The sequence below is a fragment of the Rutilus rutilus genome (genome assembly GCF_951802725.1).
Source record: "Rutilus rutilus genome assembly, chromosome: 6".
Lineage (NCBI taxonomy): Eukaryota > Metazoa > Chordata > Actinopteri > Cypriniformes > Leuciscidae > Rutilus > Rutilus rutilus.
In genome coordinates, this window is record NC_140214.1 from 30003324 (window position 1) to 30030849 (window position 27526).

General features: G+C 37.5%; 1 protein-coding gene across 3 annotated transcripts; it reads right to left on the reverse strand.

Annotated features, from left to right (window-relative positions):
- Positions 1-1623: 1623 nt before the first annotated feature.
- Positions 1624-27186, reverse strand: tbl1xr1b (TBL1X/Y related 1b). 3 transcript variants are annotated; one of them, XM_084411415.1, is made up of 16 exons: positions 26904-27186; positions 24641-24705; positions 20433-20533; positions 17423-17568; positions 17129-17342; positions 14799-14931; positions 13042-13183; positions 12848-12911; positions 12670-12767; positions 12518-12578; positions 11364-11485; positions 10136-10210; positions 9888-10015; positions 9593-9758; positions 6419-6520; positions 1624-3695 (listed from the first exon to the last, which is right to left on the reverse strand). In XM_084411415.1, exons 3-16 carry the CDS (start codon positions 20488-20490, stop codon positions 3669-3671), a joined length of 1536 nt encoding a protein of 511 aa, XP_084267541.1. In that variant the 5' UTR covers positions 20491-20533; positions 24641-24705; positions 26904-27186; the 3' UTR covers positions 1624-3668. The 3 variants fall into 3 exon arrangements, with proteins under 3 accessions (XP_084267541.1, XP_084267542.1, XP_084267543.1); XM_084411416.1 differs by lacking the exon at positions 24641-24705 and having other exon boundaries at positions 26904-27160; XM_084411417.1 differs by lacking the exons at positions 24641-24705; positions 26904-27186 and adding an exon at positions 23929-24019.
- Positions 27187-27526: the final 340 nt, after the last annotated feature.

Here is a 27526-nt window from a genome sequence, read left to right on the forward strand (position 1 = left end):
TCAATGGTCACACTTTGGACACAGTTTTGACATGTTCACTTAGGGTGTACTCAGCTATTTTGACACTAATGGCTGTATGTTGAGTTATTTTCAGAGGACAGTACATATATACTGCTATACAAGCAGCACATTGAATACTCTAAAATATATCCAAGTTTCATTTCTATAGTATTGTCCCTTGAGAAGATACACTAAAATGTTTGCTGAAATGTGAGGGGTGTACTCACTTTTGTGAGATACTGTACATATTAAAATAATTATATTAATACATATTCTGTTCTCAGAGTGTAGAAAAATGAAGACGGTCACAATTGTGACCAGTGATATAACACGAGTCTACGTCCCCTATATGTCATTCTGTGTTATTCTTATTAACGCTATTTCAGACTGACCTCAAGTCAGGTTTTGGATTTACTTGACCTTGGTGATCCAGGGTCTGTCTATCTGTCTCTCTCTCTCTCTGTAGTATTTGTGCCATACTGATAGCATAGGTAAGGGCGTAGATTTGGTTTGAACATTGGGGGGGTTGAAGTTTGGGTCTGCATATTTTTCATGTGATCATGGTATAAATATTGGGGGGGGGTTGTAATATCTCCCCCCCAACCCCCCCACAAACTACGCCCCTGAGCATAGGAATGCTATTTTGTCCTTTTTGAAACTGAGCCAGACAATGTTTAATTGTTTGTTAATGTAATAAAACACTCATTTCAACTATTTAACCCAGTCTTTAAAATACTTGCTGAGGTTTGTCATGTTGTAAATGCATTAACACCATAGTCCTACACTCCTATGGAAGCATATGTAGCAATTTTCAATTTGAAATGTAATATGCAAAATGACAATCCATTTCTGACTCTAATTAAATTTACATTTTTCTTTACATTTGTGCAACATTTGGTGCAAAACGAAAATGATAAATCAATTATATAATTTACATTTGCCATTTCACACACTAGTTTTAATATGTAAATTGAATACACATTTTAACACTTTATAAGTTGCAAAATGAAAATGTATTACAGAAATGATTAGATCTGTTTAACGTTCAAGCAAAAACTGTAGCAATTTAAATGTTATTTTTCTTAATTGCATTTACACTCACAGTTAAGACACTTGCGATTGCATTTACATTAAATGTCCCACAATGAATGTAGCAAAATTCAATGTGCAAATTGAAAATGCATTCCGAGCCGAAAATTGTAATTTAAATACAGAAATGCATTGTCATTTTGCATATTACATTTCAAATTGAAAATTGCAACCCATATGCTTCCATACACTCCCTGTGTTCCACTACCGGTCACATTTGTGACCAGACATAAAACCCATTTTTTCATGGACTTTTCAATACTATTTTTACATAATTGACATGGATTGTTTAATATCCTTACAAATACCATACAAATTCATATATGTCATCTCTAAAAAAATAAATAAAAATTGGGATTCAATGGGTTAAGGCATGAAGAAATGTTTTTCACACGACAAAACCGTTTTAATATGTAATTTTTGGTGATCAAAGATGAATTTTAAAGGAGTTAAAATTATTAAAGGCAGACTTTAATGCTCATGTTCTTGACGACTCAGGAAGGCAGTGTTCAAAAGCACAGACAGAGAACACACTACTATCAAAATATATTTTATTCTGGACTTTTCATTTGATCAGACTCAAATCACAATAGTCAAATCAACATCGCAGTAAGTGATTTCTGCTGGAGAGTGAGCAAAATAGAAAAAAAAAAAAAGAAAAAAAAAAGGAGAGAGAGAAAGAGGGAAAAAGTCGATTAAAGATGATCTAAAGTGAGACAAAAATCACTGAACAAGTATTTGCATGGTCCAAGACGTTCTGATATGCCCATGTACGTGCTTTTGCTGAGCGCTAAAAACAACATTAGAATTACAAAAGATTTTAAAGTACAAAATTTCAAAGGGTTGTGGGACACAGCAAGCCGAGTGCTAGGTGTTGAGGACCAGGAGAAGCAAACGCTTGCGCACACACACTGTAAAAGGTAAATCTCTTTAAAATTAAAACATTATAAAATCCCATTCCACTGTCATAGACAATATAATAAATAGCACATTTTCGTACAATCTACTTGTTGATTATATTAGAGCAAGCTTCAAAATACTCATCTCTTAAAAAAAAAAAAAAAGAAAAAAAAAAAGAAAGAAATCAGGATATTCTTAGGAGGGGGATACAGATTATAGTTGATCCATGGGGAAAGAAAGGCATTTGTTAGCATTTTGGACTATTATATATGTATATAAAAACAAAAACAAACTATTTCATTAGTTTAAACCAGCCGCCTCATCCTCTAATAATTATCTGGTTCGTTCAAGTAAATGTTTAATGTCACTCAAGTAATTTCAGTCCAAAAAGATAAAAGATGTTTTAAGTGCTCATAGGATTTCATGGGAGTAGGTCTAAAGTGCTGAGAGGTGACATGAGTATGCTGGGTAAAAGCTGCTTCTCTGGACTATTGACTGTCTAATGGTATTTTATAAAGACACGTGACGGCGTCTAGCAAACTCTAAACCAATGTGCCGTTACCCCGTCCAAACCACGCTGCGAGAAATCCAAAAGTCAACAGAGTTTAGAATCAATCCTTTATAACCGGAGAATCCACACGGACGCTTCCATTCGCAAACAAACGGAAAGTTAGCAAAACGGCACCACCTCAACCTGACTTTGGACTACTGAATAAGCTGACTGGCTGAAAGTGGATAAAAACCAAACCGCACCGACTCATAATTCTGTCTCACGCGTGAAGCCATAAACTGAGGCTGTTACAGTCACGCACATGCCAAGCTCAAACCTCCATAGAAAAGCAGGAAATGACAGCAATGCGCAGCGCTAAATCGGAGGAACATTTTGAAGTGAGCCGAGGAAGGTGAAAGCTGGAATCAACAAAAGGAACGAATAACCTGATAGCCATAGTTTTCTATAACAGAACAGTGAGAGCGAATGTGCCGTTGTGTTTTCAGGGTTTTAACCGTACAGGCGTTTACCCATGTCTGCGCTGCAAGTTCAGTGTTGTCTTATCACAAAGTTGCATAGGTTGTACAAAATAACACAGGGCATTCGCATTAGAAAATATAGTTGAGTAATTTAATAGGCGTTCTGTACTCGTAGAACTCTTAAAAAAGAAAAGAAAAGAAGAAATCTCTCAAAGTTTGGCAGAAAAAAATAAAATAAATTTAAATTCCTTGAGCAAATTTTTTTTTGGAGAACAGTTTCCAAAAGTCACAGAGCCACTAAACATACAGTGCCAATACTCTGAATTGTCAATATCATACAGCCACGAGTTGGCCATATTCTGCTCTTTAGCTCATGCAGTTTTGGCCTAAACCACCGCTGGAGTGCTGACGTGTGCAATATGCGCACGACAGCGGCGTGGACCTCCGCCCTCTGGGTTTGGAATGATGAACACAGGAACTAATGAGGTGTAGGTGTGTGTGTGTGTGTGTGTGTGTGTGTGCACGCACATGCGGTGTCGAGCGAGTCTGTATATAACAGTCCTTGTCTGAAGCGTCACGGGTCCGTGTTGTGATGGAGCTGGTCTGGCACCTCACGCGTGGACTACAGCAGTGGATGATGGGACAGGGACAGTCGGTAAATTTGGCTATGCACACATTCAAAGTCGGTCCATGGCTTCCCATAGGCAGTGTCATTTCCTCAGGTCTAATACACAAACCTGAGATGGGGGAAGAAAACGTATTATGAACAACGGGCAGTGAAGGTAATCCTTAAGGTAAATGTTACACCTCCTAAAAATTAGAGCTGCACAATTTGGAGATTTACGATACAACAATTACAATAACAATAAAAAAAGATATACTTTTTATTACTTTAATTACACTATTGTAATATTTCACTGCAACATAAAAAAGGGTATTTAAAGGGGACATGACATGAGAAATCAAATTTGCATTGATCTCTTGACATACCAGGTATAACATCCATTTTTGTCATTTGTACCATTAAAACATCCTGCAAGTTTCAGAGCTTACAACATTAACTCTGTGACCCAAGGGTAATAGAGGTGTGCATTTTTGAAATAGTTTTTATTTTAATCTCGTTTTCAAATTTCCTATACATTTCAGTTTAGTTTTAGTTCGTTTCATTAATGCTTTTGTTAGTTTTATTTTGTGAACACATTTCTATTCAGTTTTAGTTGAAGTAATTATAGTTTAGCAGAGTTAACTCCTGTGCGAAGCTCTTAATAATAAAAATAAAATGATTGTTTGAGATTGAAAAAAGAACCAAACAAATGCAGCTTAAAAGTATAAAAAAATGCATATGATTATTGATTATGATTATTCTTTTATGGTTATTTCTATGATTGATCCTTGCAAACGTATTATTCTTGTATTGATCCATTTATGCTTTCTGTCTATTGTATCTGTTAATATTATATACTCACATTCATGTGTTCAATTCAGACCAGACTTTTAGTTTACTTCTACTTTGTGGGCTAGATGTGCTAGTTTACTTCTACTTTGTGGGCTAGATGTGCTAGTTTACTTCTACTTTGTGGGCTAGATGTGCTAGTTTACTTCTACTTTGTGGGCTAGATGTGCTTTTTCCGTTTTCTGTTCAGTTTGGTATCCTGTCTAATATGTGTGGTAGCTGTTGTTTGTTATTAAGTTTCACATGAGATGGTTATCTTACTTGGAATTAAGGTGGGTGACATCACACATTAGGGCTGTTTCACACAAAACTTTTTTTTTTTTTTTTGCCAGAATATATTTATATATATGCATACACAAACACGAGACAAACAACCACAATGCCTATCAGAAAGCAATCTCTGTACAAAGCAACAGTCTATAAATATTTATTACTTATATTTAAAATAAAAAATATAAAATAGAATAGGGGAGAGCGGGGTATGTTGTCACACTTTTCACACTGTCTAACATTTACTGAGCACCATACATCAAAATGGTATAAATCTAAAGAAGGAAGTCTTGGGCACATATGTTGTATTCATAACATCTTCATATCTTATCTCATTACGGAGTTTTAGACTGTTGAATAGCGAGTGTGCACTTGTGACAATTTGACCCATCGGCGGGTAAGTTGTCACACTAGATTATCTAAAAAATAAGAACACAACTACTTAAAGGGATAGTTCACTTTGAAATAAAATTTTGGTATGTTTTAGCTTACCTCAAGGGCATCCAAGATGTAGGTGTCTTTGTTTCCGCAGTAGTTTCAATTTTGATATTTTTAGGTCAAACCGTTCTTGTCTGTCAGTCATATAATGCAGGTCGATGGTCACTGTCTCAAAACACAAGCACAGAGTCCAAATTAAACAATTCCCCATCATAAGTACACATTGATGGCCTAAGACACGAAACGAGCGGTTTGTGTGAGAAAACGAACAGTATTTATATCGTTGTTATCTCTTGAACACAGCACACGTCCAAATGATCTGACGGCGCGGGCGGGTATAGATATATACATAGATGTCCCCTTGGCTACTGCAGTTCATTGGAACGAAACCGTAGCCAAGGCGACATCTATGTATATATCTATACCCGCCCGCGCCGTCAGATCATTTGGACGTGTGCTGTTTTCAAGAGATAACAACGATATAAATACTGTTCGTTTTCTCAGACAAACCGCTCGTTTCGTGTCTTAGGCCATCAATGTGTGCTTACGATGGGGAATTGTTTCATTTGGACGATGGGGAATTGTTTTAATTTGGACTCTGTGCTTGTGTTTGAGACAGTGACCATCGACCTGCATTATATGACTGACAGACAAGAACGGTTTGACCTAAAAATATCACAATTGAAACTACTGCGGAAACAAAGACACCTACATCTTGGATGCCCTTGAGGTAAGCTAAAACATATCAAAAATTAATTTCAAAGTGAACTATCCCTTTAATTGTGAATATTGATTTTAACTTTTAAACTCAAAACAGACCTGGAAATATAAACATCCGTACCTGGAAAAACAATTATTTCAATCCAAATATTGCACATTTCAATTAAGTGGCAAAACCACTTTACTTTGAACTTTAAACTCAAACGTTCTATGGCTTGCACATAGATCCTGATAACTGAATGGAATGCTGCAGATAACCTGCTTAACTTAACCTCTGAACAAAACAGATGCCCTGTATCTGACTAATCGGACTCATCTCCAGAGTCACAATTCTGACACACATAAATTGCCTGGCCTGAGGTGCAACCATCATGGGCCTAATTGTTGCATTTTACACATTTTACGCATACGCTACTCTGAACAATGCCTGAACTTCGTATTTTGAGCACTTCTTGTGTTTTTTTTTTGTCTGGAGCTGCATTTACCGTGAAAATCCGTTCAGAAAACACTAAAATATGCATATATCTGTTTAATTTATGCTGTATCTTCATATCTTTGCTTTGCACCACAGAAACTCACCGATCCGTCTGATGCACTTGCGCCCACTTTGTCACCAGTGGAGTTCCAGCATACTTCAAAAATGCCACCCGTCCCTCTGTAACTGTTGACTAAAGCGCCACTCTGTAGGGGAGAAATCGAGACTCACGTTAAGAAAACCAGCCATGCAATGCAGCATAGATCAATATATCAGCAACGGAAGATTGATGTAAATCTGAAACTAAGTATTTTTCAAGTTTGAACATACTTGATTGACTAGTCTTATGACTAAACATCAGAAACTAGTTTGTAGACTAATTTAAATAGGGTGTAAACCGCTAAGCTGAAGTTGCTATTTGGAACATTTTAAGAACAGAATTATATATATATATATATATATATATATATATATATATATATATATATATAAAAAAAAAATGTAAAGAGATTTTCTTAGGGACATAAGGTAATGGCTAACTGTTAAATGTTATCTTTAACAAATCTCTAAATGAATATCCACTTTCATTCTGTACATTATAATGTTTCGTTAAAATAATTTACCCTCAAGGAGGCATTAAAGGTGAAGTAAGTGATTTCTGGTAAACACTACTGATATTTGAAATCACCAAAACAAACACCCTACCTAAAACAAAAGGAACACACCCCTAATATTGATTCCTCCAACACCACATTCACGTACACGCTATGCAATACAGGCAAGGACTATGGCGGAATCTGCTTTACCTGTACAAATAAGGTCACATGAGACACAGCCATCTTCTAACCGTATACATACTGGGAACTATATTCTCAGAAGGCGAAGCACTGCTACTTGGGCGGAGTGATTTGCTCGCAGCGCCTGAGAAGCCCCGTGGTGAGGAGTAGAGAGTTCGCTCAGAATTGGAGTAAATCACTCCGCAGAAATATCAGTGCTTCGTCTTCTGAGAATATAGTTCCCAGTATGTATACGGTTAGAAGATGGTTGTGTCTCATGTGACCTTGTTATTCGCACACGCTTTGACTTTACAAATCACAACATGTAAATAGAAAAATGTTGGTGTTATTTTGTCACTTATTGGGAGCAGTATGCTAACTGGAGCCATTTACCTCCAGTCTTTGTGCTAAGCTAGGCTAGCGGTGGGTGCGTCAGACAGAGTTACGGCACGCACGGAAAAGTCCCAAAAAGTCGGCGTGTCCCTTTAAAGTTATATTCCCCTGGTCTTTTCCTCTTCTGAGTTTTCTCTGCTATCTCTCTCTTTCAATATTCGGGCTGCTAACGTCTGTCTTGTTCACTGAGCTCTCTCTCCTCCACAAGTTTATGTGCCCGATAAACGATATATTTATTTAGCGTTTTATTTCTTCTGTTTTTGACAATTATAACAGCACTGAACAAACTGTTATTTAACACTTAAAATACTGTAATTTGTGCAATTTCACTCCCTCCTTACACACAAAACAGACACACTGTACATACATATACATATATATACACATATTGTCGCTGTCGGGCGGAAACCTCGTATGTCCAAATTTTGTCAATTTCACATTTTTTCACAAATCAATGCTATTGGTCAGTCCCCACGTGGTTCTGTTACTTTTACAAATTATTAACCAATCTAAAGTGTTGAAAATAGCTTGAGAGCAAATCTCTTAACTCCACTGGACACTTCAACTGTCCAATGAATCCTCGTAACTCCACCTCTTCTTCACTCCGTCTCCTCAAGATTGAAAGACGCAGCGATTAAGAAATCCTCGTTGAGCAACACGTAAAGCAAGCCTTAACTCTGATTTGATCTGTGTTAAACCATGATATCAGTTATTGATGTATTTTTAATGTCTACTTATTACTAGGCTTATTATATGTGTGCATTGAAGTTTTAAAATGTATCTAATATAATACTTGAATTGAATTAAATGTTTTGGATACCAGCATTAAATTATTGTTTTTATTATTATTTTACTGACTCAAAGTTGGCACTGTGCATGTAAAATACCCCAAGTAGCCTAACTTAGCAGGTTTTATTTATGGGAGAAAAAAGGTCTGTCTACTGGCGCCAAGTAAGCCTATCTTTGGATAAATCTGTCTGTTTTTTAGACAATAACGAGTGAAAATAGTTAGGTTAGATACATTTGAGCCTGTTTTGTTAAAAATCGATAGCAGAAGGAAGCCCGTGAGCCACGAAGGAAAGTTTGCGTGCAGATTAGGCTCATTTCCGCCTATTAGACAGCCTAGTCACCTCATTGTTTTTTGTTCTGCTTCACTTATAGCTCTTAAACCCTTAAAATGGAGTTTCGGAAGATGTACGTAACCACAATCATTAGATTTGAATAGCTTTTAAAGCCTTATCTCTTGTCAAAAGGCTCAAAGCGATGCTATTGGTCTGCTATATGCCTGCGTGGTCCAGACTTTGATGAACACTGCTGGCAGCAGCGACGTCTGTGTCCGTTCCATTCTAATCAATGACAGCGTAACCTCGTATCTCCCTGCTCCCAAGTCATAAATCTTGTATCTCGTGTGTTAATGTTGGAACACAACAGTATATGATTGCAATATAAGGTATAATACCAACTTTAACGATACAATGTTTAATAACTAAAAAAATATGCAGTTTTTTTAAATTTCCTGAAAAATAATGGTTTTGGAGATACGAGGATTCCGCCCGACAGCGACGAAATATATATATATATACATATATATACAGAGAGAGAGAGAGAGAGAGAGATATAGTGTCAACAAATCATTCTAAACCGCCTGAATAAAAAAACATTACTACTTTAGTGTAGTTTATTTATAACAACAGCATATTAACACCAAGCTAAATGAATTTACAAAATCCATTGTTTTCAAATGGAGAACATAAAGGACAGGGGAATCTATCAACTCACCATAAATATAATCATTGATTAGTTTTAAACTACCGTTTTAAAAGGTTTATGTGTTGTAAAGAGAATGGAATATTCGCTGGAATCTGCAAACATTGTCCGAAAAATAATCCAAGCAGCGAATAGATCATCGCAATTACCGAGTCCATCTCAATTGACATGTTATCAAAATGATCAATAATGTTTTTGTCAGTCTGGATTATGAAACTGCCTCCTGCAGACAGAGCCCTGTTTTTAATCTATGCTTTTACACTGAACTTCTCTCACAGAGATAATAACTAATTAACTCGATCTTTAGCAACGAGTAACCGTTCGATAAGCAGCCTATAATACCTGCGTGTTCCAGATATGGACACACTTGTCGAAGGAGCCGCTGGCCAGGTGCCGCCCATCTGGGCTGAATGCCACACTGTAGACGGGCTCCTGGTGTTTGGTCAGTGTGTGGATGCAGGCGCCGCGCTCTGCGTCCCACAGACGCACCGTTGAATCAAACGACGCGCTGTGGGCAGAAAATAAGAAGAGAAAAAAACAACTGCTTAATGCATATAAATAAATACACACATGTACAATTTTTTTATTTAATCAAAATGATGTTTAAAAAGGACTGATGGTGGCTGGTTTTATGCACCTGGCCAGCATGAGGTTGGCATTGGGGTTGTTGGTTTCAGGGCCAGTCGGGCTCCATTTGATGGTGTAGATCTCCTTACTGTGGGCTTGCAGGTCATGAACACAAGTGTCCTGTTTCATGCTCCAGAGCTAATGTTCAATACACAACATTATTATTACTAATACACACTCCCAATTGACAAAGCAATACACAATAGAAAACAGCCAGATCATTAAAATAGAGATCATGGCAGGTTGTGTGTAGCTCACTTTTAACGTCATGTCATCGGAGCAGGAGGCCAAGAGATTCCCTGTTGGATCCCATTTGATTGCATTGACTTCATTCTGAGGATGAGGAGTTCAAATAATCAGTGATGTATTCAGTTAAGCATGCTTATTACACGGCTCTGTGGAATACTTGATTCTGATTGGTCAATTGCGCCATCCGGCGGTATGTTACTCCTGTAATAAGTGGTATGATTGTACCATATCCCTTAAATGTCCGTCTAGTTTGAACTTGCTGCGCTAGCAACTGCTCTCTCCGCAGAAGCTTTGCGTTTAAAGACCTAATAAAATATTTAGACTCAGATCATTATTTAGTGTCTATTTATTTACTTATGTGGCAAGTAGCTCCGCGGAGATCATGTGCTAGATACGCAGGGAGTGCAGAAACTTCAAACGCGTAGCTTGAATGCAGTGTAAGTCGCTTTGGATAAAAGTGTCTGCCAGATGCAGAAATCTAAATGCATTTCAAAACTTGTATTAAAAAAACCTATGGGATTTTAGGTTTACTTCATATTTCATACACAGGAGAAACTGTTGCAAATGTGTATCAAATGCTTAATAGTTCCCCAAAAATTATTAAGCAGCACAACTGTTTTCAACATTGTTAATAATCATAAATGTTTCTTGAGCATCAAATGTATTTGAGGTACATTTATTTTAATCATCATTGTAATGCATTTCATGATGTATTATTTCAACCATAATAAAATTGTTCTTCTAACTTCCAAATAAAATCAAATATCATGTATATTTAAAGGGAACAGATAATATGTATTTTTATATATGCAGCCTGCTTTGTTTTTGCCGCCATCATTTTATTCATTCAAAATGTCATTGATATATTTGCATACATTATATTAAAAGAAACCTAACGTTAATAATAAATGTATACATTTTAATATTTATTTATATACATTTATCTGCTTTTTATCCTTTATTAGGATTGAAACTCTTTTCCTAAATTAAACCATTTGGTGTCCAGAACAAAGGAAAATCAACAGATTTTTTTTAAAATATGATATGAAATGTTCAATAATTAGATTTCAAATCATTTTGTTTTCCTGACTTGTTTCATATGTCAGGCTTTACAGGGTTAAGATGTAACTTTTAGTATTTCAGGACACCAAACAGTCAATGCAAAAAGTAGAATAAGCAGATATTGATATACACTATATTGGAAATGTAAGTGATGTAACTGATGTAAGTGGCTTACTGTGTGACCCTGGAATGTTTTGACTGGTCTGTCCTGGCCCAGCTTACACACGTGAATGCACATGTCCGTGCTGCAGGAGGCAAACGTGTTGTTGCTCTGCCAGTCCACGTCCAGAGCCGGAGCTGCAGGTGACAAATGCAAACCACATCATTCTTAATGATTCTTTTGAAATGAGCTTACGTACAACTGACACATTTGGATGACACGACCAACCCGGGTGGGGCTTTAAGGGTGTGTGTTCACCGTTCACACTTGGCATGTTTGTTTCGATTAAAACGAACTCTGGTGCGATTGCTCTGTTAGTGCGGTTCATTTGAATAAGTGTGAACGCTGCCGTCTGAACCCTGGTGCACACCAAACATCGAGAGCGCTGAAAAGATGTGACTCGTCCGCTTTCAAATGAACTCTGGTGCGATTCGAATTAAATATGAACACAACACGGACCAAACACATGTAAACGAACCAAAAATAGGAAGATGAGACCCTAAAAATACAGAATGCTCAAGCAAACAGTTTTTTTCTCATCATAGTCGTGATGTTTTCAATCACAGTCCGGTGCAGGCATCAAAACGGCGTCTCCTCACAGCAGATCTTCCTTTGTGTGTGTGACGGAGGGATTCCTGCCGCTGTTTTGACTCCTTTACACATTTTATAAACTCATCACAAGCTCTCAGCTGGTCAAAATACCATCATATGTGGGTTACGCAAATACAATGAGCGCATTTATCCCAAAACACAGCAGTTTTGGATGTTCGGTAAGTTCCGTCGTGAAATAGGCAATACGTCATAAACACTGACCAATCAGGTTGTGAATGTATCCCTATGCCTTTAGGTTCGGTGGTAAAAATGCCAATCTGAACGCTAAGCGGACCAGGACTTTTTTTTTTTTGGTCTGGACCAAATGAACCAAGTGTGAACACACCCTAAGAAAACACCCTTAGCTGCTCTTCACACCAAAACTCTCTCTCTCTGAAGGTCCGTCAGGTCACTTCGCAACTGATATGGCTGTAAAATCCTGTAATGTATAGTTTTAACAACATGCATTGATTGGTGTATTTAAAGTGTTTTCCCCTGTTCCCAACCGGATAAGCAAGAACGTCAAGGTTCGTCGAGGGAAAATTAATGTCCTGCTTGTGGTCCTTTTTGTAACTCACCAGAATGGAATGGAAATTGCTGTTTGGCCTCTCCTGTGTGCGCGTCCCAAATAATGGTGGTCTGAAAGTTGCACATTCCCATTAGCATCTCAACTTCATCACATCAGCTTATCAAGACAGAATATGATGACAAGCATACGATTATACTGTACCTTATCAACACCAGCGCTGAGAATGAAATTTCCTTTCTTGTTCCACTTTAAAGCAAATATGGGACCTTTGTGCTGCCCCAGTGTACTGGCAAGATTACCTACCAGTTACGGGACACTGATTAGATGAACAGGATTTTGAAGTTTAATTGATGTTAGCGATAGAGTTAACGAAGCTCACCATCTTTAGTCCATATCCTTGCAAAGCCATCATAGGATCCTGTCGCTAGGAGTGTACCTTCACTCTGCCCAACAGAGAGAGAGAGAGAGAGAGAGAGAAATATGAATTTGAATAATTTGTTTTGTCTGTGTAGTGTGTGTGGAGAGAGGCTCATGCAAGCAGGGTTACAATGATTCATAAGTCCCAGCACTCACATTCCAGTCCAGTGAGGTGACGTCTTTGTTACTGGGTACGTCCTGCCCCCCCTCCCGAATGCAGTGGCGCAGCACCAGCTGAGTGGATCCTCCCGCGCTGCTCTCACTCAGGTTCCAGATCCGTGCAGTCGAGTCTCCCGAGCTGATGGCAACAACCAAACGCAGAGAGAATCAACCCATTTGAAAAGTATTATGCAGAGACAGGCAAAGCAATAATTGTTTCAAAATTCACAGGTTTAACCCTTGAATGCATACCGGGACGTCATTCACTACCCTCCCCCTCATTCATTTTTTAATGTTAGACATGAACCTTCTTAGTATTTCTCAAATCTATTCAGGTATGTAACAGTTTAAGTATATTTTTTTCTGCGCATCAATTGAGTCTCTGATGACTCAGTAAGTGCAATTCACCTTTATTCCTCAAGATGGCAATGTCTGACAAAGATGGCGTAATCGATCAATATTGATTTTGAAGACAGAAAATTATAGTTTTGCGAACATGAACCTGATGCTGAATGTACTGGGGAAATGAGCTCAGACCAAGTTCCACAACGTAATGAAATAGTCTATCCTTTATTTTATTCTTTTGTAATTGCTAATAAAGCATTAAGAGAGATTTGTAATTAAGAGAGCCACCTGCGTTAGATATAGTAATACTTTAACTGGTGTTAACTAATGAACATTATTGTAATGTATTAACTAACATGAACTAAAAATGAGCAATACATTTGTTACATTATTTATAAATATTTGTTAATGTTAGTTAATAAAAATCCAGCTGTTCATTGCTTGTTCATGTTAGTTCAAAGTGCATAATGTTAACAAATACAACCTTTGATTTTAATAATGTATTAGTAAATGTTGAAATTTATATTTACTAAGATGAATAAATGCTGTAGAAGTATTCATGTAGTTCATGTTAACTAAGGTAGTTAAATAATGTTAAAGGGATACTCCACTTTTTTCGGAAATAAGCTCATTTTACAACTCCCCCAGAGTTAAACAGTTGAGTTTTACCGTTTTAGAATCCATTGATTCATTTCCAGATCATTGATTCTGATGAGTCCAGTAGCATTTCTTTCAAAATGACCAAAGAGTTTCAATATTTTTCCTATTTAAAACTTGACTCTTCTGTAGTTAAACAATAGTCCCCAGCTCGGTAACTTCTTCCAACGTGACCGGGACTAAGTTTGTCTAACCTATTAGACCTATTTTCAGGCGCTGCGTCATATCATTACGCCTGCTGCACTCATGGTACAGCCGCACAGTTCCTTGATTATTACGCCGGAATGAGAGTAGTTCCTAGTCATATAGGCTTAGAAAATCGCAACTTTTCATTTTCCGTCGATCTTAGTACACGGTTTAACTACAGAAGAGTCGAGTTTTAAATAGGAAAAATATTTAAACTCTTTGGTCATTTTGAAAGAAATGCTACTGGACTCGTCTGAATCAATGATCTGTGCTAAGCTATGCTAAAAGTGGTACCGTCAGACCCGGAGATCGGCTGAATGGATTCTAAAACGGTAAAACTCAACTGTTTAACTCTGGGGGAGATGTAAAATGAGCATATTTCCGAAAAAAGTGGAGTATCCCTTTAACTAATGAACCTTGTTGTAAAGTGTTACCGATATAGTTATAGAGATGTATATTAGATATAGATCCAGGTTGCTAAAGACCCGATTATGGAATAATAATTGGTGAAACATGTATGCATTAAAGGGTTCAGCAGTAAACTCTGGCTTTAGCTAGAGACTGACCCAGATGCCAGGAGGTCGCTGACGGGGTTCCAAGCACAGATGAAGACCTCAGACTCGTGGCCCCGCAGCACCATGGCTTTACTGGCCGGGATCTCCACCGCCCTGTCCACCTCCATCATGTCTGAGTGGTGGTCTGGCAAAGGAAGAGGCAGAGACACTTTCAGCGCTGTGTGACATTCATCCTAAACCCAACCGATGCGCATCATTCATTTATGTAAACAAGCAGCCATGGTGCAGCCACACAGGGTCACACAGGGTCGGAACAACATTGTCTGTGTTATAGTCTTTAAAATCACGTGTTGCCAAATGTATTCAGGGTTAGATTGTAACAGCCAGTTCGCAGCAAACAACCAATTATGCAAAGAATGGCGCTTGCCTCGTTAAATATTCATATGCTTTGTATAGTCTCACACTCTTTCACCCCCAGTATTTCATGTCAGCGTTCAAGGGAAAAATCTAAATGTGATAACTGGAGTGAAGAGACTGTTTTATTCAGGTCAGTGTAGCTACTGTTAACTAAAACTACCAAAATATAGTTCTCTTTAATTAAAAAAACTGAAATAAAGTAAAATAATAAATGTTAAATTAAAAACCTATTCTTATTTACAAATGTTTTCTTGGCAACTAACTGAAATAAAATAAATAGAAGATATAGTAATACTGAAAAAAAAAAAAAAAAAAACCTTAAACCAAAGAAGACAAAAGCACATAACAAAATAGCCAATACTTAATTATAACTGAAAATATACAAATAAAAGCTAAATCAAAATATGAAAAAATTAAAAGACTATAAAAGACTAAATAATACTAAAATAACACTGGTTGAGGTCAGAAAGTGATAAACTGATGGTGCCGTCAGGAATATAAACATGACAAGATCATTTAATTAGGTCACATGCTGTGTTCCTCCAATCAATGATATTGACACAGCAAATATGCAAAGAACATTAACCTAGGGTTTACAACCGTGCAGTGTGAAACCTCAAAACGTGAAAATCCAGGACTAATTCCCAACCCTAAAATTGATTCCTAAAGATTGAACAGTGTAATTTATGGTAACACTTTATTGTGATGGTCCACTTTAGACACTATGGGCCCTATCTTGCACCACCGACGCATGTATCATTCCTATTTTGCACCCGACGCACAGCAGACTTTTCCCTCCACAGACGCACGTCGGTAAATTAGGAAATGAACTTGCGCTCCCGGGGGCGGTTCAGTGAAAAGAGGAGAAGTGTTCCGGCGCAAACGTTCCCTGGTGCTATTTTGCAGGTTTAGAAAACAATTCCGCCACAGACCAGGAAAAACCTAGTCTAAAGTCAGTGGTGCGTTGCACATGTTATTCATATGCTATCTGAGGGCGCATGCTTGGCCATAATCAATGTAGCGTGTGCACAACGCGCATACACTTTGCTTATCTCATCTACACACAGAAGCAGCAGTTCTCATTTTTAGAAAACCATACATTATTACAAGGAAAAATATTAACACACGAGGGAAATAATTTGTTGTGTCCATGAAGATGTGAAAAAAAATAGGCATAAATCTAGCTTACACATTTACCCAAATTATTATACGCCTGTTTAACCGAAGCTAATTTGGGTGGGTTTCTCCCATCCCCATACGATGTCCCTTCTCTGTGTTTTACGGCCCTGATGAGAACGTCGGTCTCCTCGGCTGTGATCCGCTCCTGGCGTGCGTCTGGCAAATCCACCGTTATAATAGCCATCCGCCATGGAACAAGCACGCCTGCTCTTAAAGGGAATGTGAGATGATGCTCTGATTGGTTTATTTCACATTATGCCCAAACCACACCTATGAGTAATGTAGCTACTTCAGACCAACCCATTTTAGATTTGCGTCGGGCACAAGAGTCATTTATCCCACCGGTATAATAGCAACAGCTCCCAAGACCCGCCCACAAAGTTACTTGCGTTTCGCGCTTGATACTTGCGTTTCAGATCGTTAAAATAGGGCCCTAGAAGTAACTTTGCAACTACATGTCAACTAACTCTCATTAGAGTATTAGTAGACTGGTAGGGTTAGAATAAGTTGACATGCATTTGTAAAGTTACTTATAGTCAGTATAATATCTGTTGGGGAATAATCACAATAAAGTGCTAGCAGATATTAAGCAGACAGTCTAATACTCAAAAAACTGGTAGGTGACATGTAGTTACACAAGTTACTTAGCAGAATGTCTATCGAAATAAAGTGTTACCCAATTTATTTTTTGTGACCTCAGTCACAGATCGAGCTGTTTTACGGTCTTAATGGTATTTCTTTATGACAGTTCTGTTTTGACAGTACTATGTAGGCTGTGAGCTTACTAGACAGCGTGTGGGACCCGTTCTCCTCTCCATTAGCCGTGTTCTCTCCGTTCTTGGCAGCGGAGGCCGTCGTGGCGCTGGAGGCGGTGGCGGCAGCTTGTTGTTGAGCCAGCTTATCCTTATAAACCTGCTGCCTCGTCTGCACCACGTCTGGCATCACCGCATCGATCAACGACAGCGACTCGATCGGCCGCCCATCAAACAGCGTGCCGTCCTGAGAGCAAAATCAGGTCAGATCGAGCATCTTCTCGCATGTATGACGTGGAAGCTGAGAAATGTGATACCGGTGCTGACCTCATTGATGCTGACTTCAGCCTCCACGTACTGCAGGCCTTTCTGGATGATGGAGATGAGGGCAGCAGGGGGCACCAGAGCTCCGTTGATGTTGGACTGGCTGATGTGGCTCTCTATGCCAAAGGTGAACGCTGAGTGGGAGAAGCCTGCAGGGGAAAAGAAGACCATTCTTGTTACCATTTAGGAACAAGTATTTCTGGATAGTGAGGTCAAAAGTATTGGTACTTTGCTACCAAGTCAACAAAGAAATCGTAAAAATTTTACATAATCGAGAGATGTCTTTTTCTGCATTACTGACCCGATATGGTTGACTAACAGTCGTCTGATTTCAAACTGGGGTTTTTACATTTAATCATTTAGCAGACGGTTTTATCCAAAGCGACTAACAATTGAGAAATACAACAAGCAATTCATCTAAAGAAGCAAACACGCGAAGCGCTTTTAAAGGGATAGCAGCAAGCAGGCTCCTGATTGGTTAACGCGGCGCGAATTGACGCAGAAGTTCAGATTTTTCAACTCGGGCGGCAGACGCGAATTCGCGTCAAACGCGTGAATGCACAAATAGCACTAATAAATTTCGCGCGTAACCAAACGCTCAATTTGCGCGAATGAGGCGAATTCGCGTCTACAGCGCCGCGCTAAACGCCTCATTCGCGCCGCAAGACCTCCAGACGCGCGTAAACGCGTCTTACCATTGACTTAACATTGAAATCACTCGCGCCAGACGCATATTCGCGTTTGGTGTGAACGCACCATAGACTTTCATTCATCATCAGAACACAAATAATGAAATCAGAGTTTTCTGTCCCTCTATTGACAGCTACGCAACTGAAACTTTGACATTTCAAAGAGTTCACAAAGAGTAGGGCTGGGCGATAAAACGGTATCGGTATTTATTGACGGTACACCATTGTCGGTAACTATATAACAGTAAAATAACTGTTATATAATAAATACAAGTAATATAATAAAATAACTATATAACATTTTTGCGATATAGCGCTTGGTATTTTCATTAAAATGCACGCGCATCGCCCGTAGATCTTAAACAGCCTATCAGATGTTTTGATAAATCAGCGTGCTACCATTGACAAGCAAACAACCAATAAGATCTAAACAGCCAGGTTGTGTTGCTCTTGTGTTCGGTTGTAACACTGCATTGACAGCCCAATATCTCTTACAGTTTTAGAGGTTTGTATTGTCCTAGGGGTATTGTCGTATTGAACCGTTTGGTACGCATTACAAACCGAATGATTCGTTGGACCATTTTTCCTGATGGTGTGTCCAATATTTTGTTAGCAGTCGCGCTGGCATGACCACCACAACGTTGCCCAACATCAAATGGCAAACGTAATGAAAGCGGAACGAAACTGCGCTACTCATTATTTTGTGCTTCACGGATCGTTTATCAGTTTGGACCAATGCAGCGCGAGCCGATCATTATCAAGCGACAGCGTTAATAGATCCAGTAAAGAAAGCATTTGAATTCACCACTCAAGAAATAACATCGCTGCGAGATCTAGTGAGAAGCATCTCTGTTATTAACGGATGATCAAACAGCGCTGACGTGGAAACCAGGAGAAACATTGTGCCATGAATGAACTAGTTATAGGCTTTCAGTCCACAGATCAGCAACATTCACCGTGGATTTAATGCAGTAACACTAACTGTAACCATGGAAGTTTGGCAGGAATAGTAAAATGCTTAAGTACATCACGCATCTTTTTCCAGCACTTTAAAACTCAAATATTGTCATATTTAAATGTTATTTTTAATGTGATGACCAAAACATTATTTGTTAATTTGTTCAAAAAACACACTTATTTAAAAAATAAATGAAAAATATATTTTTTTTTTAAACCAAGGACATTTCTCTGGCATTTCTTTCTTTTTGCTGTATTGAAAACGTAGCGAACCCGGACACCACTGTGTCGTATCGAACCGAACCGTGAATTTTGTGAACCGTTACACCCCAACTTATTACAGATGTTGTTCTACGTTTACACTTTAACATTGCACACATTTTGTAACATTTTATTTAAGTTCGAGAATTTCTTTAACACTTACTTTTTTATCTTAATATAAGACAAAGAAGATATTTTTGTTTTTGACAAGAAATTTGTCTGTCCACACCAGACGCGACACGGCTACGATGCGACAAAGTCAATCAAATATCACAGCCAATCAGAACAGCGTGTGGGCGGGATCTTGTGGCAAGTGCACGGCACCAGAGATTAATCTTGATGAGTTGCAGGAAAATGGATAAGTACATAATGAAATTCACAAATATTACACCATTTAAACATTATTTAAAATTACTTATTAAGAGTTACAAAAACAATGTCACAGAATACACTTATTCGTTCACAGTTTGAACGTTCTTGTTTCCATTTGTTTAATTTCAAGATCTGAGGTGAATTATCCATTGTTGCTTTTAGTACGGCTACAAAGCTGGGAGCACTAAATAATATTTAGCCTAGTTCATTCTTGTGTTACGCAACACGTTTGAGTTTCAGCAAGAGGTTTGATCTCGTGCATCAAGCAGGTTCAATGTATAAAAACTACAGACATAAAAAAAACTAATAATAATACAAATTACTAATAAAACTATAATAGTATATAAATGTTACAATAAGAGTTTCAAATGCGTAATTGTGCATGTTAAATAGTTAAACTAAAAATAGTTTTTATAAATGGCACTGATATTAGTTCTGACAACTGACATTTCCTTATAGAATAGCACATAAAACACTACATTTTTACATTTCCTGAAGAAAACGTGGATGATATTTCCTAAAACACACTGTCAAGATGCTGCCAGGGAGTTGCTATTGTCCTGAGTGTTTTTATGGTGCACTGGCCGGTTGTTATGTGGTTAAACCATTAATTAGTTCTTTGGAAATAAACATGGCAGGACAAAAAAAAGAAAAACTACCCCTGCATGCGATATGAAACAGGATATTACACAGAGCTGTTAACTGAAGTGAAGAGGGCTGATGAACATACACACCTGACTCTTGCAGGTATCTGTACACCAGGAAATTGACCTCATCACTGCTAACGCTCATTTTGGATCCTGGGTGAACCAAGAGGTCAGGGCGAGAGTGGAGCCTGGAATAACAAAGACATGTTTTCTGTTACTGTTCTTCACAAACATATAGAGCATCAGAACAACCCTGGACACAGTATACACCACTGTTCAAAAGTTTTTTTAAAGAAATTACTTTTATTCAGAAGGAATTAATTAAATTGATCAAAAGTGACAAAAACCACTACAAAAAAAATTTGTTAAGTAAATGCTGTTCTTTTGAACTCTGTTCATCAGAGAATCCTGAAGTAAAAATGTATCATGGTTTCCACAACAATATTAGGCAGCACAACTGTCTTCAACATTAATAAGAATAATCTTATATTCTAAAACAATGTAAAAAAAAAAAAAACTCTTTTTACGGTAATTTATTAACAAAAAAAGTCATGCACATTACTTAAATTCATTGTATGTAAGGTTGAATACATTTTCACATTTTTGTTCTTTTTATTATCTATCATTTTGTGAATTTAATTTGACCTGCCGCTTTTTAACTGTTTTGATAAGGTAAAAAGCTATATATATATATATATATATAGATTGTTTTGTGTAAAATGAAGGCCGCGATTCTCCTACGATTCTGAAGGGAAAAAAACTAGAGGTTCTGACAAAATGTCCATTAAAAATATATTACTTTGAACTAAATTAAAAAAATCATTTGAATTTCTCATTCATAAAGAATTTTCTTTATTGAATGAATCCACGTTTGTGAATAAATCTTTTAAATGAATGATTTAATGACAAACACTTTTGTAAACACCACCTCCCGTCGTAACGATAAGCAATAATGTCAAAATCTTTATACCCAAACTATAAACTTTTATCCCCTGTTATTTTAATGTTTGTATTGTAACACATAAATAATGATAACGAGTGGTTGAAAAGACTGTTTTTCATACTGCACATTTACATGGCAGCTGCTCTCTCCGGATCAGCGCCAGTGGCAGCGCAGATTTGAATGTTGCAGTGTGATGATCGTAATTTCAAAGGATAACCAAAGTCCGGAAGTTCTTTGGTTTAAACAGTTTCACATCGCAAGCGTCAGTGGAACACGAGCAACACCAACACATAATATATTTTATTTACATAATATATAACATAACATATACTTTTTTTTTTTGGAAGCTGGCTTAATTACCCATGTTTGCATAAATGATGTGTGACATCGTCGGTTATTTCTTTATGCCTTTTGCAGCATCTCACGCATGACACACAACTACACGACGTCATAGTAAAAGCACGAAGCATAACAAAAACACGTTCTGTGTGAATGGCCCTTAATACTCTGTTTTGCCGCAGTTATGGTTTGACAGGTCTTGCAAATTACCTGGCTCTGATACATTACCTTTCCAGTTTAAATTAAATTTAACATTTAATTTAATATTCAACAATACTGATCTGCCTGCATTGACACCATTATATGAGAACTGAAGTGAGCTGGACGATGACATCACTGTCCTCTCCAGAGAGGCTCTATAAATATATATATATATATATATATATATATATATATATATATATATATATATATATATATATATATGAACTAAATTAAGAATTTTTGTTACAACAAAAATGAAACATCACTGAACTTACTTAAGCTGGACTGTGACGCTATTTTCTGGAAACAAACTTTGTTGCATTATTTTCCTGTTATCTCTGTATTCTGTATTGTAAAAAGCGCTATACAAATAAATGTGACTTGACTGTATATATCTCATATAAAAATACCCAAAACACTTTTTTTTTGGTCCTTATCCAGGGTTTCTGCAGGTTTCAGTAAGTCAAATTTGAGACCTTTTTAAGACATTTTAAGACCATAAAGATTGAAATTATCCTACACAACGCATTATCCAAGTTAGATAGATAGTTACCTCGGGATCATTAGAGTATCTATCTATCTATCTTTCTTTCTATCTATCTAGGATTATCTGATGTGTGTGTGTGAGAGAGAGGGAGAGGTAGATATTATTTTAATAGAAAATTGTACTTTTGCATATTATACTGTAAAAACACAATTATTGTTGATTTTAGTTGATCATAGTTAATCATAACTAGAGAGGAAATGATGAGATGATTAAAGTGACCAATTATCACGGTTATCACAGAATCATGTTCAAAAAGTACTAATACTACAGAATGAAGTCAATTCAACAAGTTTTATGTCGAAAAACAGCAAATAACAAATTGATTAGCATCAATATGCACTTTTTGTTTACGTAAACATTAAAATACCATTAAAAATGATGACCAGATTTTAAAAGAGTGTCTTGCAACATGTTATCTACTAACATGTACAAGTTCAAATAAAGTTTTGACAAAAAAGGTTTTATACAAAGATAAACCTCATATTTCAGCTCAAAACTCAAAAGAATGAGTAAAAAAAAAATTTTTTACTGACATTTACACATTAGCTTATATTTATTAGTAGTGTTTGGGTGCACCCCCATCCTTCATGTTGACTGAGCTTTCAATGTTGTTATGGAAAGGGGTGATTGGTTGGTTCCTGTCACATGACCTGCGGTGCGTTTGCGGCATTCTGAAAAGTTTCGATTTTTTTCATCTCGTTGCGCCTGGTAAAAAAATTTGCGCGTTGCTTCAATTATGAGCGCGCTTGCCCGCGCTCCTACATTTGAACAAACTCGAGCGCGCAAAAGACGCGATATGTGAACGGCCTCGACGGAGACCCCTGCTCTAGGGCTCCGCTTTGTAGGCTATACAACTCGATACTTTTTTGCTACTTTGTAATAACTTTCTGCGGCCAGCGTTTCTGGAAATGAACGAGGGTAAACACTTTTTTAGACCTGACTAAATGAAATTTAAGACCTAGGATGAAAATCTGGCCGTTTTTAAGATTTTTTAAGGCCTTAAATTTAAAGTTCAGAATTTTAGACTTTTTAAGACCCCGCGGAAACCCTGTTATCAGTATATATAGGATGATTAGGACACCATGAATCATGATGATGGACAGAGGCCACTGGGCAAATTTGGCCAGGCTGCCGGGGTTAAACCCCTACTCTTTTTCTGAAGGACATCCTGGGATTTTTAATGACCACAGAGAGTCAGGACCTCGGTTTAACATCTCATCCGAAGGACTGTGCTTTTTTTTTTTAACAGTATAGTGTCGCCATCACTTTACTGGGGCGTCAGGACCCACACAGACCACAGGGTGAGCACAGACCTGCTCTTCTGGTCTCCTTAAACAATATCTTTTAAAGCAAAGAGAGAACTGAACCTAAACTTCTTGACTGAACTCTCTCACAGAAGCCCCTTTGAGCCCTGGGGGAATTTTCCATCCATTTGCTCACCGCTGGAAAGAACTGTTAAGACGCTACACTGTAGGGACTGATGTCGTGATGGGAAACAAGAGTTAAAGAGTTAAGTGTTAAACAAGAGGAAATGATGCATGTGTACTCACTCATCCAGCTGCTTATTTCGGTCTTTAAGCCTCCTTCACAGTCTTATAAGCCTTCACGTATAACAGCAACCCATCATATGATAAGAATCCCTGTTGTTTACGACATGTCAACAGGTTGCCAATTCACAATCAAATAAAACAGGCTTATACAACTTAATGAAAAGGCTCTTAAACAGTGTAAGATCAGACTGGCTAAATGTCTTCACTCTTTACAATAAATTCTCCTATCCTACACTCATAATAAATCACACAATCCAGTACATTTGTTTTCTGAAGAAAAAACAACAACAATTTGATGATCTGATCGTTCCGCATGTCTAAAGATCATTCATCTCAACAGCAACAGCGGTTAGAGCCGGGTCACACAGAACACGGTTTCCCATTCCGCTGTGCTACATTTCAATTGTTTTTCAATGAAAACACGTTCCAGACCGTTGCGCTCGCGTCTCACGTCTTCTGCAGTATCTCGCGCATATGACACGCCGTTCCAAAAACGAGGCGCTCAAGTTAAAATAAGTTAAACTTAAAAATATGTCTCTAGACTTTGCTTTTTTTCCCCCCTACACTTCACTCATCTGCAAAAATGTGTTCTGTGTGTGGCAAGCTACTTTTTAAATGCAATGTAGGATATTTCAGACTTCATGCTGCTTTACATTTTTGGAGGGTAAAATTTAAGACATTGATGAATTAGAAGGATGTGGCACTGACTCACCATGATACCAAGTGATATTTAGATGTTCATAGTCTTGCCATCCATGGGAGCACAGGCAAATCTGCCTGTCAATAAAACATTGCATTAGTTATAATCAGATTTACAGTCAGCCTTTCCCCCCCTCTATAATTAGTCAAATTCAAGTGTAAAATAAATGCTTGTTGACAAGGCAAAAATGTACTTTTTGAAAAAAAAAGAAAATTGCCCCAGAAATTTGCCAACTTTCCAGGTTTGGTAATAACTTTAACATTCGTGGAAATAACCTAATGCACCACAACTATCCTATTCATGTTTCAAGCAGAAGGTAGACCATATTCTTTGAGAAAGAGTACCCCAATCACAGACATTCATTATCTAGGCTCTGAAAGGCCATGATCTTTCTAAAAATGGCACTACTGTCATGCAACATCTACACATGATGATGATGATGATGTGCATTTTATTCTAAACTCTAATCTTATTTTATTATTTATTTGTTTTATTTTCTCTCAACTTTTCCTTGCAGCCCTATGGGGGTCCCGGACCCCAGTTTGAAAACAATGCCCCAGTTTTTTTTCTCTGTAACCATTTACAAAGTCGGCAAGTGTACGATGCCCAGTGTTGCCAGACGTACGATAATTTTGACCTCTGCACGATCAATAATGAAAAAAAATCCATAATGTACGATAATTTCTGAATTTTGTGACACTTCAAATGATGGTCGTTGTAATCATAGGGCTTCTATAATACTCATTGATCTAGCTGTGGATCCCATGTCTACCATCATGAGTGTGAGGAGAACATGGTGTTGCGCATGCCTTCCATCTTTATCTTTGTCTTCTCATCCAATCATCTTGGAGAATGACTCTCTCTCTCACAAGTTAATGTTTAACAATAATAAGTATTTTTCAGGTCGTGTCAAAAAGTCATTGGTCTATAAATAGCTGTATTCTGTACGTTTGACTTGTGTACGATAATTTTGAGCTTCTGGTACGATACTTGGACATTTCCAATCTGGCAACACTGATGATGCCTAGCGTTTTATAATCCGTTCGGATTTAAAGCAGTCGTGCAGTGTATGAAGAAAGACCCAGACAAGTTCATCTGTTACAAAGCATCTCTTACTGAGGACACAAAATCCCCCCTTTTAACTATCATGAAATTATGCAATCAACTAAAAGTCCTTGTACAGTCTATAATAAATAGATAAATATAATACATCACTTCTGTAACAGAGCAAATATATCTGCTAAATGCATCTTCATGGTTAAACTATGTGTAATTTTGTAATTGACTTAGGTTCATTCTGTTCAACAGATCTATTCAATTTGTCTCTACACACAAAAAAAATTAAGCCTTTTTCACGTTTTACGCAATTCAACTAACAGTAAACTTCCATTCAATAGAATTTAATAACTCTTACATATTATTCATATGTTTGTAAAAATCTTAATGGAACAAGAGAATGGACCATTTAGTTTATGTGATTTGTATTCATAAATAATAATAAAAAATGAATGAAAATGTTTAAATTTAAGTTTAAAAATTATAAAAACTCTTATAATTATATTTTATATATTTTTTATTATAAAAATAGTTGTATTAGTCATTTAAAATTATTAATTCATAATATGAAAGTACTACTTAATTCAACTTGATGGAATTTTACTAATAACTGAAATGCGTAAATCTTGAAAAAAATAAAGTTTGTTGTGTGTGTGTGTGCATTCACGTCTTTACCAGTAAAATACACAATTATCTTTCCAGAGTACTTATTACAAGCCATTTAATTAAATTCCTAATGTAATTACCATATTTACATCGCAAAAATAATATCTGATCTGAACATCTGTCACGCTAACGCTCCACCGGAAGCGCAATTACATGTCATTCGATTTTGAGCTTACGGCTAAATGCGCATCGTGAGCAAACGTCACCGGAAACAACAAGACTTTCCGAACAAGTGCAAAAATGAGCGATTCTAGTTCCAGCACGTGGCTGCTTCCATAGCAACGCAGCTAACTAGTCGGTTAAATACAAGCTAGTTGTTGTCAACGTCCATCTCGCGTGCACACTGCACACACGGCGCGAGGAACCTGAGCGCGCCCATCCCCCACCGCGCGCGGCCACACGCCATGCACTTTCACTCTGCAAAATGAACACTTTTAACTAGTTATAAGTCCACTCCAGCTATCTAAAACGCGAACGGAGACTATAACCGTCAGTTCGTGCATAACTATGTGCTGAGGTGTGTTATAATGTGCGAATGAAAGGCTCGTCTTACTCGTGCCGATGCTTCCACTCTCACCAACCGCTAGCTTCTGAAGCTAAAGTGCTGAACAAATGTGCCACAGCGCCGACCCAAATCCGGCAGAAGGGTATTCCTCGACCTTTCCACTCCACAATCTTACTTCTCTCCTGGAATAATATCTATTTTCTTGAGGTCTGTATTAAATATAAAGGAATAGAAGAAACATTTAGCAGCTTATGGCCAGCCAAGCGCTTCAGAGGAAGCCGACGGCCTCAGACTAGCAGTAGGGCGGAGACTTTCCACGCGAAAATGAGGTAGCGGTCTCGTGGGGCCTCCTTCCAATTAAAAAAACGGAATAATAAAAATAAAATAAAAAACACCCCTCACCCTAATATCAAAATTATGTAACGTTATTGAACTAACGTTAGTTTTAAATGCGAGATTATGATTATGAAAGCGAAGTGTTTTGCCTACATCAGTTTAGTTGTTTGGTAATAATTGGTGACATTGATTGATGAGATTAGAATTACGCATTGTATTTCGAAAGCAGCTATTTCCAAAAATGTTATTACAAAACCGTGTAACAAAAAAAAATCGGACTCATAATAAACAGCACAGTTGACGGCCCGCCCAACCCCCACCGAGCGTCGGGACAG

Coding starts and splice junctions, on each gene's coding strand:
- tbl1xr1b (XM_084411415.1), bottom strand. CDS start 20,490: ATGAGCGTTAGCAGTGATGAGGTCAATTTCCTGGTGTACAGATACCTG. Junction 13,184..14,798: donor AGCGACCTCCTGGCATCTGG/GTCAGTCTCTAG, acceptor TGTTGCCATCAG/CTCGGGAGACTCGACTGCAC. Junction 10,211..11,363: donor AAACATTCCAGGGTCACACA/GTAAGCCACTTA, acceptor CCTCATCCTCAG/AATGAAGTCAATGCAATCAA.